The sequence below is a fragment of the Symphalangus syndactylus genome, chromosome X (genome assembly GCF_028878055.3).
Source record: "Symphalangus syndactylus isolate Jambi chromosome X, NHGRI_mSymSyn1-v2.1_pri, whole genome shotgun sequence".
NCBI classification, from domain to species: Eukaryota; Metazoa; Chordata; class Mammalia; order Primates; family Hylobatidae; genus Symphalangus; species Symphalangus syndactylus.
Window position 1 is genome coordinate 85676322 of NC_072447.2, and position 12618 is coordinate 85688939.

A 12618-nucleotide genomic window follows, 5' to 3' on the forward strand; every position below is an offset into this window, starting at 1 on the left:
AACAAAATAAAAACAATAAACAACAGAAACCCTTCCCCATCTGAGAAACAACCTGACTACATTGGTTTTTTTCCACTTCTAGCTTGAAATACAGTTAACATTCCTGCAATATGCACAGAAGGTATGTTTGTGAACTTTGCCATGCGGGGAAAAACAAAGATGAGGGGAAGGGTGTGCATGGAAGCAAGGTCCCTTGTCCTCCCATTTCAAGTCTCAGATCTTCCATTAATAGCTGTGTGGCCATAATAAACTCCTCTCTCTGGGCCTTGCTTCTATCTATGTTATGTGGAGAGTGAATTTGATGATTTCCAAAGGTCCTTCCCAGTCTGAAATTCTACAAGATAGTTAAAGCAAAATGAGGAATCTGTTGCTCTCCTACCATTCTTATCTGCAGGCAATCAGCATAATTCCATGCCTAGCCTCTGATAATCTCTAAAGATTACTCTACTCTCTCTATACCTTAATATAACACATAATAAAAACCATACTAAATCATAAAATATGATTAAGGAAGTCCAAAAAAGAAGGAATCTCTTCATAATGATTAATGAATAAAGAAAGCATTACATTTTAAACTGTCTTCAAAAATGGTTTCAATGGCCCTGTTTTCCTAGTGCCCAAAGCTATGCTCATTGTGACTGTTGGATAATATGCCATGTGAATGTTGCCACACAAATACAAGATTCTACTTAGAGGTGGAATTGGTCTTTTCCCCTCCAAGATTATATGAAGGAAAATACTCTATGTTAGCTTCTAAATTCATGCATTATTAAAGCTTTTTATGTAAATTTGGATACCTAAGCCTAGGGAGAGAGACAAACTGCAGGATAACCTAGAGTCACAAGTTATTATGATAGAATAATGAGGCCACATTCTCAGGTCTTGAAAATCAGCCGGGACACTGACAATGCAGGCTTAAAGAGGCAGGACAATTTTTCAAGTGCTGGGGTTCCAAGATAAGAAGCCAGGACCCAATGAGCAAAATGGCAGACAAAGGACAGGCATGGGAACCTAAAAAGTGAGGCTAAATTTCTACTACTGCAATTGGGAGTGAGCAGTATTTATTCTAACCAGGGCTTTGGACAAGACGAATTTGGAGTCAAAATAAATATACTCGAATTCTATGCTGTTTTTGCTGTGGTCAGAATAAAAGATTTAATATTTCAAGACATTTTTGCCTGCAAAATACAACTTAGAGAATCTGGGGGGGGCAGTTGTGGGACAATTTTATGGTTCCTTAACTGTTACATTGGGTGACTTTGGATCAGTACTGTATTTTCCTTGAGCCTCTAATTCTTTATATGTAAACAGGTCTCTTTTAATTCTAATAGTCTGTGCCTCTGTTAAGTATAAAAGAGAGATCTAGGTGTTAACTAAAGAACTAATTAACCATTACACTCTTTATTTTGTTTTACTTTGGGCAGGAACCATAAATCCATGGCTAATCTTGACAAATATACTGAAACATTCAAGATGGGTAGCAACAGTACCATCACTGCTGAGATTTACTGTAATGTCACTAATGTGAAATTTCAATACTCCCTTTATGCAACCACCTATATCCTCATATTCATTCCTGGTCTTCTGGCTAACAGTGCAGCCTTGTGGGTTCTGTGCCGCTTCATCAGCGAGAAAAATAAAGCCATCATTTTCATGATCAACCTCTCTGTGGCTGACCTTGCTCACGTATTATCTTTACCCCTCCGGATTTACTATTACATCAGCCACCACTGGCCTTTCCAGAGAGCTCTTTGCCTGCTCTGCTTCTACCTGAAGTATCTCAACATGTATGCCAGCATTTGTTTCCTGACGTGCATCAGTCTTCAACGGTGCTTTTTTCTCCTCAAGCCCTTCAGGGCCAGAGACTGGAAGCGTAGGTACGATGTGGGCATCAGTGCTGCCATCTGGATCATTGTGGGGACTGCCTGTTTGCCATTTCCCATCCTGAGAAGCACAGACTTAAGCAACAACAAGTCCTGCTTTGCTGATCTTGGATACAAGCAAATGAATGCAGTTGCATTGGTCGGGATGGTTACAGTTGCTGAGCTTGCAGGATTTGTGATCCCAGTGATCATCATCGCATGGTGTACCTGGAAGACTACTATATCCTTGAGACAGCCACCAATGGCTTTCCAAGGGATCAGTGAGAGGCAGAAAGCACTGCGGATGGTGTTCATGTGTACTGCAGTCTTCTTCATCTGCTTCACTCCCTATCATATTAACTTTATTCTTTACACCATGGTAAAGGAAACCATCATTAGCAGTTGTCCCATTGTCCGAATCGCACTGTATTTCCACCCTTTTTGCCTGTGCCTTGCAAGTCTCTGCTGCCTTTTGGATCCAATTCTTTATTACTTTATGGCTTCAGAGTTTCGTGACCAACTATCCCGCCAAGGCAGTTCTGTGACTCGCTCCCGTCTCATGAGCAAGGAGAGTGGTTCATCAATGATTAGCTAAAATTCAGATATCCCTTTAATTATGACTTTGTTTACCTACGTTCCTTGTCTTTTTCCAAAGGCCAGAATTGCCAACCAATTTCTTTAACTGAACCTTGTAAAGAACAGAAATAAGTATTTTTTGTGGAATATTCACAGTCAACAGGGGTGTGATGGTGAAGGCAGAGTGTGAAAAACGTGACAGAGGAAGAGAAAATAGATTTACCTGATTCCTCTTTGAAATTCAAGCCAGTTTCTTATTTAAGAAACCTAGATCAAGTTTTTACAGATCTAAATAAAAGTTGAATAGTTTACCTTAAGTTTTGTTCAATAAGTAAGTTATTGTTAATAATGCACAGTAAATATGTGAATTTTTCCTAGCATGTAAAAAAAAATCTTTCATATAAAGACCTTAAATTCTGAGTGAGAGTAAAAATGTCTAGTCTTTCTAACAGGTAAATTTTTCTAACAGGCAAGACAGTGTGAAGAACTGAAGCAATATGTGCATAAATTTCAGGACCACAAGGCTGTTATTAAAGAAAAGGCATGAAATTCATTCATTCCCTGAAAATGTGTTGGGTGCCTATTGTGTTCTGAGGTGTCACTTTGTTAGGTACTTTCTTTTTTTTCATAACTTATTGGGGTACAGGTGGTATTTGGTTATATGAGTAAGTTCTTTAGTGGTGATTTGTGAGATTTTGGTGCAGCCATCACCCGCGCAGTATACACTGCACCACATTTGTAGTCTTCTATCCCTCACCCCCTTCCCACTCTTCTATACATAACATCTCATCTTGCCCTCCTAATAAACCTGTGGAAGTTGCCAATACAAATGAATAAATGGAACTTCAGAGAGGTTAAGCAATTTGCCTCAGGATCAACAGTGGTTAGCCAAAAATGGTCCAGTATAATACACCATATATGCTTATGTTATTCCCTTGTTTTTGTTGTTATGTTTATTAGGTCTATACTAAATTAGCCTTCAATGATGAAGCCACAGACTAAAGCTAAGCCACACGAGATCAAGGCCATTTCCACTCGGTTTGCCTGGAATTCTCCAAAAAATCTGTGGGTTGTGGGTTTAGCATGTCAAGCTTCAGACCGCAAGGTCTTAAGTGGTAAATAGATGCGTTGTCCTAATACTGTTCCAAGGTAGAGAACACTGATGATAGGGAGTATAGGAAACTCAAATAGTTCATTATTTCTAAAAAATGTATATTTTAAGGCATAATACAAGTCCTACAAACCCCATAAGTCGGTGAAAAAAAAAAAAACCCTATGGAGTGATAAACATTCTATAAAACCTGGAAATTTGTGTGGAGTTCACCTAAGCTCACTTTTCCTAAATATAACTATATAATATTGTAAACAAATTTGTTTTTTAGAAACTTTTAAGAAGGTTTCTGTGAGCATAATTGACAATATCTGCATTAGAAGCAGAAAGTATTATCCATCATAAATATGAGAAAAGTATGTGTCCTCTTTCTGACAATCTTTTTATCTTATTTTTTTCAAATGTTATGGGTGTTGTTTCGGCACCATTTTAAAGAATTTGAATACAAACAATCCCTCAGCTTATCAGGTTGAAATTTATGAAGCTCACATCATCACTCTTATCTTTTATGTCTGCAATATAAATAGCATAGACAATTGGTGTGAAGGGAGGAGAAAGGAAGTTGTAGTTCTGAGACTATTCATTTGAATAGAATGACTATGGAAGAATGAATAGCAAAAAAAGGAGAATTTTTTAAAAAAGATCTCTCACTGGGAAAAGAAAGAGTTATGCCTTTATAAAGTAATTAAACTGGTTTTCCTTGTACTTTATTAATCTGGATCTAGTGGCACTTCCTTGTGAGGGTTTTCAGATGTGCTTGTAGTTAATGGCAACATTATCAGAATGACTACATAGACAGTCGTACTCTGAGGAGATGACTTTGGAAGAAACCCATTTGGAACTACATACCCGGCTATGTCTGTGGAGAAATGGAACTGCAATCCTCAAGAGTCACACTTCATATTCCCTCCTTTCAAGTGGTTGATAAAAGGTAGTGCTTCAAGCACAGGATTTATGGAATAGTGGGCAAATTAAACAACATGCTTTTTATTTTGACTGCCATTTAAGTGGAATCTTTGAACTTTTTTTTTTGACATGTGAATCTCTAATGTGATGAGAGAGAAAAACATAAAAACATTCAAGCAATCGACTATTGGTTCTTTAATTTAAAAGGGATATCTTACATAATATCAAAGAAAAGGTGACAGTACTTCAGCTGATGGCATAGCAGTGCAAAAAATCAGTGAAGTTGCTTTAAGGTATTACAATAAACAACAATTTTAACAGTTATTCCTATTCTTGTCACAGGCACACAATTTGAGACAAACAAGGCATCAAAACATACATCCTTGAATTAGTTTTTCAAAAAGTCAACACTAAAGCTAAACATTCCCCCCAAATCTCTGCAAGGCCCTTATCAAAATCCACATAGAACCCATTCAGTATCTCATAACACTGATGAAAGACTGTTTAAACTTCTGAGAGTTTTGGTAAAAATGGGAAGGAATTTAGCAAAAATGGGAGAAATACAACCTTTGCAACAATTTATATGACCTTAAATGCCATTTATGCATGACTGGATATGCTGTTTCTCTTTACATTTTAAAATAACTTAAAGAGTGTTATTGGTTAGCTGGACGTGGTGGTGCACACCTGTAATCCCAGCTACACAGGAGGTTGAGGCAGGAGAATCACTTGAACCCGGGAGATGGAGGTTGCAGTGAGCCGAGATTGTGCCACTGACTGCACTTCAGCCTGGGTGACAGAGCGGAAAAAAAAAAAAGGAGTGTTATTGGATTGTTTGTAACTCAAAGGATAAATGCTTGAGGGTATGGATTCCCTATTCTCTATGCTGTGCTTATTTCACATTGCATGTCTGTATCAAAACATCTCATAAACCCCATAAAGATATACACCTACTATGTACCCACAAAAATAAAAATACAAAAGCTTTAAATACTACCACAGAGTATAGGTATAACATTTGCCACTGATCAAATGAATTACCCTTATAAAATATGTGTTCTGAAGACTGTACAAGTAGTACCAGTTTCTGCTTCTTGTGACGCCCTCAGGAAGCTTATAATTATAATGGAAGGTGAATGGAGAGCAGGCGTGTCACATGGTGAGAGAGGGAGCAAGAGAGAGTGAAGAAAAAGTGCCACACTCTTTTAAACAAACATCTTGAATGAAATTATATAGTGAGAACTCACTCATTACCTTGAAGACAGAACCAAGTCATTCATGAGGGATCTGCTCCCATGAACAAAACACCTCCCCGTAGGCCCACCTACACCATTAGGGGTCACATTTCAGCATGAGTTTTAAGAAGGTTAAAACATTTAAACCATATCAGCAATAAATACAGAGGAAGAGTAAGCCTTCTTGTTGTAAACCCTTCTGTGTTAAGGGTGGAAAGAGAAAAAAAGCTAAGGAGTGCCTAGTACTGAATATGATAGCTTGGCTAGAAATACAGAAAGGAGCAGTAATTGACAAGGCTGTAAAAGTTAGAGATTAAGAATATAGAGGATCTTGAATGTCAGATATATAATTTGTACTTTCCTGTGGTGAAGTGAGCCAAGATGGATCACAAAAATTGTGGAGATAAAAAAGCTTATACAGATTTTGAGAAACAATGATATGACATGATAACAGGGGCAAAAGCCTGTTGGCAAGTAAACACTATTGTTTACTCATTCATTCTGAGATTTGGACTTTCTAGATAATTTCACAGACATACACATGAATAATAAGAAACATACAACAGGAATAGATATCATTTATTCAATCCAACCATGTGAGGGGAACTTTACATGGATCGTCATATTTAATTTTCTTTTCTTTTCTTTTTCTTTCTTTCTTTCTCCCTTCCTTCCTTCCTTCTTTCCTTATTTCCTTCCTTCCTTCCTTCCTTCCTTCCTTCCTTCCTTCCTTCCTTTCTTTCCTTCCTTTCCTTCCTTTCCTTCGTTCCCTCCCTTCCTTCCCTTACCTTCCTTCCTTCCTTTCTTCCTTCCTTCCTTCCTTCCCTCCCTCCCTCCTTCCTTCCTTCCTTCCTTCCTTCCTTCCTTCCTTCCTTCCTTCCTTCCTTCCTTCCTCCTCTCTCTCCCTCTCTCTCTTTCTCTCTCTCTTTCTCTCTTTCTTTCTCTCTTTCTTCTTTCTTTTTCTGACAGAGTCTTGCTCTGTCACCCATGCTGGAGGCTGGAGTGCAGTGGCACGATCTCGTCTCGCTACAACTTCTGCCGCCCAGGCTCAAGCAATTCTCCTGCCTCAGACAACCAAGCAGCTGGAACTACAGTCAAGTGCCACCACACCTGGCTACTTTTTTAAAATTTTCAATAGAGACCGGGTTTCACTATGTTGACCAGGCTGGTCTCGAACTCCTGAACTCAGGTGATCTGCCCATCTTGGCCTCCCAAATTACTGGGATTACAGGCATGGGCCACCACGCCCGGCCAGATCATCATACTGATTTTTTAAAAACAACCCCATGAGGTAGGTACTATAATTAACCCCGCTTTCCAGATGAAAAACAAGTACAGATCGTTTAAGTAGCTTGTTCGAGAATATGCAGCTAATAAATGACAAATTCAAGATTTTTTTTTTTTTTTTTAGCAGTCTCTCTCTGTTGCCCAGGCTGAAGTGCAGTGGCATGATTGGGCTCACTACAACCTCTGCTTCCCGGGATCAAGCAATTTTTGTGCCTCAGCCTCCCAAGCAACTGGGATTATAGGCGCCTGCCACCACTCCTGACTAATTTTTGTATTTTTAGTAAAGACAGGGTTTCACCATGTTGGCCAGGCTGGTCTCGAACTCCTGACCTCAGGTGATCCATCCGCCTCGGCCTCCCAAAGTTCTGGGACTACAGGTGTGAGCCCCCGTGACTGGCCAAGGTCAGGATTTTTAACTCTAAAAATCGGAATTCAGAACTCATATGTTTAACATTGTATTACTGGCCTATGTATTGCTATAATACAATGAATTTCCTGGGAAATGCTCGTACTTTTAAGATGCTCTTCCCTTGTATCCACAATAACTATACAATTAAAATGTTGTGATACTTGTATTATATTTTTTATATTTTCCAACATTCTGAATCTTTTAAAAATATACACAACTATAACTTATCAATTTACAATAAATTTTTTAAAAAATAAACTAAAAATTCTGAACCCTCATTTTATTATACTCCTCTTTATAAATGCTTATTTTAATCTCTTGTATCATTGCAAAGTTGAGGATAAATGTGAATAAATATATTATAGTATGGATGGCCTCAGCCATAAGTACACATATTTGTATTTATAAAAACTAGAAAAATACATTGAAATGTTAAAATTTGTAACTTTTGAGAGACCTGATGATAGATAATTATTATTTTCTACTTTAAATTTTTCTGTCTTTTCAAAGCATAAGCATACTATTTTTAATCAGAAAATGGTGAATATTATAAAGCATGAGTAGTCAATAAGGTAAATAGAGAAAAACTACAATTGCTTCAGAACAAATAAAGGTTTTTGGATACATTTAAAAATCCAATAAGGCAAAAGAGATTGTTCGTACACATTAAATTACATAAAAATGGGAGTGTATGTTTTGCAACATCCATGAAATGTTTATAAAAGTTGATTATATACTAGGTAATAAAGGCTCAGATGCAAAAAGCAGGAATTATGCATATGACATTACATAACCAAAATTAGAATTACCAAAAAGTAAATATTAGAAAATAAAAAGCACACAGAATAACCAACATGAGACAAAATTTGTAAAATGCTATGATAAATCTAATGCCAATTAATTTGAAAATCTAATTGAAATGGATGTTTTTCTGTTTCAAAAAATTATAAAAATAAAGCAAGAATAGAAAACTTGAATAATTGACTACGTAAGAATTTTTCTTTTGAGTTACAGTCTAGTCTAGAATTTATTTTTTTAATTTTATTTTCATTTAAAATTTTAGATTCAGGGGATGCAGGAAGTACATGTGCTGGTTTGTCACATGGGTATATTGCATGATGCTAAGTTTGGGCGTCTGTTCATCTTATCACCCAAACAGTGAACGTAGTATTCAGCAGGTAATTTTTCAACCATTGCCCTATTCTCTCTCTCTTCCCTTTTCAATTCTCCAGTGTCAACTGACCTAATCTTTATGTCCATGTGAATCAATGGTTAGCTCTCATTTATAAGTGAGAATATGCAGTATTTGGTTTTCTGTTTCTGATTAAATTCATATAAATTAATGGCCTCCAGCTGCATCCATGTTGCTGAGGATGATATGCTTTTGTTCTTTTTTGTGGTTGTGTAGTATTCCATGTACAGTTTCTTTATCCAATCCACTATTGATGAGCACTTAGCTTAATTCTATCTTTGCTATTGTTAATAGTGCTGCAATAAACATGTGAGTGCAGGTGTCTCTTCATTAGAATAATTTATTTTCCTGTAGGTATATACCCAGTAGTGGGATTGCTGGGTTGAATGGTAATTCTATGTTTAGCTCTTTGAGAAATCTAGATATTGTTTTCTATAGTGGTTGTAATAATTTACATTTCCACCCACAGTATATGTGTCCCCTATTCACAACACCCATGCCAGCATATACTGTTTTTGAACTTTTAATTATAGCCATTCTGACTGGTGTGAGATGAAATCTTATTGTAATTTTGACTTAACAATTCTCTGATGATTAGTGATATTGAGCATTTTTTCATATGTGTATTGGTTGCTCTTATGTCTTCTTTTGAGAAGTGTCTGTTTAAATCTTCTGCCTGCTTTTTAATGGGGTTATTTATAGTTTTCTTGTTGATTTCTTTAAGTTCCTTGTAGATCCTGGATATTAGTCTATCAGGGGAAACACCCCCAATATTTCAACATAGGTTCTTTCTGTTTTCCCTAAGTGTCAGCTGATCTGAGAAATAAAGAGAAAAAGTACAAAGAGAGGAATTTTACAGCTGGGCTGCCATGGGTGACATCACATATCTGTAGGTCTGTGATGTCCACCTGAGCTGCAAAACCAGCAGGTTTTTATTAAGGATTTCAAAAGGGGAAAGGGTGTACGAACAGGGTGTAGGTCACAAAGATCACATGCTTCAAAGGGCAAAAAGGAGAACAAAGATCACATGCTTCTGAGGCCAATAAAGATCACAAGGCAAAGGGCAAAGCAAAGATTACAAGGCAAAGGGCAAAATCAAAAACTGATAAGGGTCTATGTTCAGCTGTGCATGTATTGTCTTGATAAACATCTTAAACAACGGAAAACAGGGTTCAAGAGCAGAGAACTGGTCTGACTTCAAATTTACCAGGGCGGGGTTTCCCAATCCTAGTAAGCCTGAGGGTACTGCAGGAGACCAGGGCGTATTTGAGTCCTTATCTCAACTGCATAAGACAGATACTCCCAGGGCGGCCTTTTATAGACCCCCCTCCCCCAAGGAATGCAATTCTTTTCCTAGGGTCTTTATATTCCTTGCTAGGAAAAGAATTTAGCGATATCTCTCCTACTTGCACGTCTGTTTATAGGCTCTCTGCAAGAAGAAAAATATGGCTCTTTTTGCCCGACCCCGCAGGCAGTCAGACCTTATGGTTGTCTTCCCTTGTTCCCTAAAAATCACTGTTATTCTGTTCTTTTTCAAGGTGCACTGATTTCATATTGTTCAAACACACATTTTGCAATCAATTTGTACAGTTAACACAATCATCACAGTGATCCTGAGGTGATGTACATCCTCAGTTTATGAAGATAACAGGATTAAGAGATTAAAGTAAGACAGGTGCAAGGAATTATAAGAGTATTATTAGGGAAGTGAAAAATATCCATGAAATCTTCACAATTTATGTTCCTCTGCCACAGCTCCAGCCGGTCCTTCCGTTTGGGGTCCCTGACTTCCCACAACATTAGTCCTTTGTTGAATGCATACTTTGCAAATATCTTCTCCCATTCTGTAGATTATATGTTTACTCTGCTTATAGTTTTTGTTTGTTTGTTTTGTTTGTTTTGCTGTGTAGAGCTTTTTAGTTTGATTAGGTCTCAACTGTCAATTTTTTGTTTTTCCTACATTTGCTTTTTGAGGATTAGTCATAAATTCTTTGCCCAGGACAATGTTCAAAAGAGTATTTCCTACTTTTTCTTCTAGCATTTTTATAGCTTGAGGCCTTAAATTCAATTCTTTAATCTATCTTGAGTTATTTTTTTATATATGGTAAGAGGTAGAGGTCGAGTTTCATTCTTATGCGCTATTTATTAAATAGGATGTCCTTTCCCCGGTGTTTATTTTTGTCAACTTTGTCAAAGATCATTTGGTGTGGGTGTGTGTATTAACTTCTGGATTCTCTGTTCTGTTTCATTGGTCTACATGTCATTTTTATACCAGTACCGTGCTGTTTTGATTTCTGTCACCTCATAGAGTAGTTTAAAATTGGGTAATGTGATGCCTCTGGTTTCGTTCCTTTTGACTAGGACTCTTTGACTATGTGAGTTCTTTATTGATTCCATATTAATTTTAGAACTTTTTTCTAATTATGTAAAAGTGATGCCTATAATTTTTTAGGAATACTATTGAATGTATTAATTCCTTTAGGATATTTTAATGATATCAATTCTTCCAATTAATGAGCATCAAACGCTTTCCATTTGTTTGTGTCATTTATGATTTCTTTCAGTAGTGTTTTGTAGTCGTCTTCGTAGAGGTCATTCACCTTCTTGGTTAAATATATTTCTAGCTATTTTATTATTATATGGCTATTGCAAACGAGATTGCATTCTTGGTTTACTTCTCAGCTTCAAAGGTATTGGTGAATAGAAATGCTAATGATATTTGTACATTGATTTTTCAACCTCAAAACTTTACTGAATTCATTTATCAGGTCTAAGAGACTTTTGGCAAAATTACTAGGATTTTCTAGGCATACAATCATATCATCAGTGAAAAGAAGTAATTTGACTTCATCTTTTCCAATTTGGATGTCTATTATTTTTTCCTCTTGGCTGATTTTTCTCAGTAGGAATTCCAGTACTATATTCAATAGGAATGGTGAGAGTGGACAGCCTTGTCTTATTTCATTTCCTTGGTAGAATGCTTCCAACTTTGCCCATTCAGTATGATGTTGGCTGTGGGTTTGTCATAGATGGCTCTTATTCTTTTGAGGTATCTTCATTCGACATTTAGTTTTTTAGTGTTTTTAACATAAAGGATGATGGATTTTATTAAATATTTTTCTGAATCTATTGAGGAGATCTTATGGCTTTTGTTTTTAATTTTGTTTATGTGATGATTCACAGTTATTGACCTGCCTATGTGAAACCATCCTTGCATCCAGAAATAAAGCCTACTTGTTCATGGTAAATTACTCTATTAGAACATTCTTGCATTGCTATTAATATAAAGGAATACCCAAGACCAGGTAATTTATAAAGAAAAGAGGTTTAATTGGCTCCGCAGTTCTGCAGGCCATTGAGGAATCATGATGCTGGTATCTGCTTAACTTCTGGGAAGGCCTCAGAAAACTTATAATCATGGAAGAAGGCAAATAGGTAGCAGACATGTCACATGGCCAGAGCAGGGTCAAGAGAGAGGGAGGGGGCAGATTCCACACACTTTTAAATGACTGGGTCTCACTACAACACACTCACTATTGTGAGAACAACACCAAAGGCAGTGGTGTCAAACCATGAGAAATCACCCTCATGGTCCAATCACCTCCCACCAGGCCTCACTTCCAACACTGAGGACTGCAATTCAAAATAAGATTGAGTGGAGACACAAATCCAAACCATATAATTCCATCACTGCCCCTCTAAATCTCAAGTTCTTCTCATGTTGTAAAATATAATCATGCATTTTCAATAGTCTCCCAAAGCCTTAAGTCATTCTAGCATTAACTCAAAAGCCCAAAATCCAATGTCTCATCTGAGATGAGGGTAGTCTCTTCCACCTATGAACCTGTAATAACAAAAACAAGTCAGTTACTTCCAAGGAAAGATTAGGTACAGGCATTGAGTAAATACTCCCATTCCAAAAGGGAAAAAGTCAAAAGAAAGGGGCTTAAGGCCCAATGCAAGTCCTAAATCGAGCAGAGCACTCATTAAATGTTAAAGCTCCAAAATAATCTCCTTTGACTTCATGTCCCACCTTCAGG

At 37.1% G+C, this 12618-nt stretch overlaps 1 protein-coding gene across 14 annotated transcripts in view; it reads left to right on the forward strand.

The window, feature by feature from the left end:
• Window positions 1-3006, forward strand: part of LOC129475160 (putative P2Y purinoceptor 10) — a 42666-nt gene extending 39660 nt beyond the window's left edge. For 8 of the 14 annotated variants that reach the window (XM_055267180.2, XM_055267181.2, XM_055267185.2 and 5 more), the window contains one exon: window positions 1425-3006. In XM_055267180.2, the coding sequence (XP_055123155.1) occupies window positions 1425-2457 (1033 nt within the window). In that variant the 3' untranslated portion in view covers window positions 2458-3006. Of the gene's footprint in view, window positions 1-82; window positions 122-1424 lie in introns of all 14 variants that reach the window. The other 6 variants (XM_063634699.1, XM_063634700.1, XM_063634701.1 and 3 more) reach the window with 1 other exon arrangement.
• Window positions 3007-12618: the final 9612 nt, after the last annotated feature.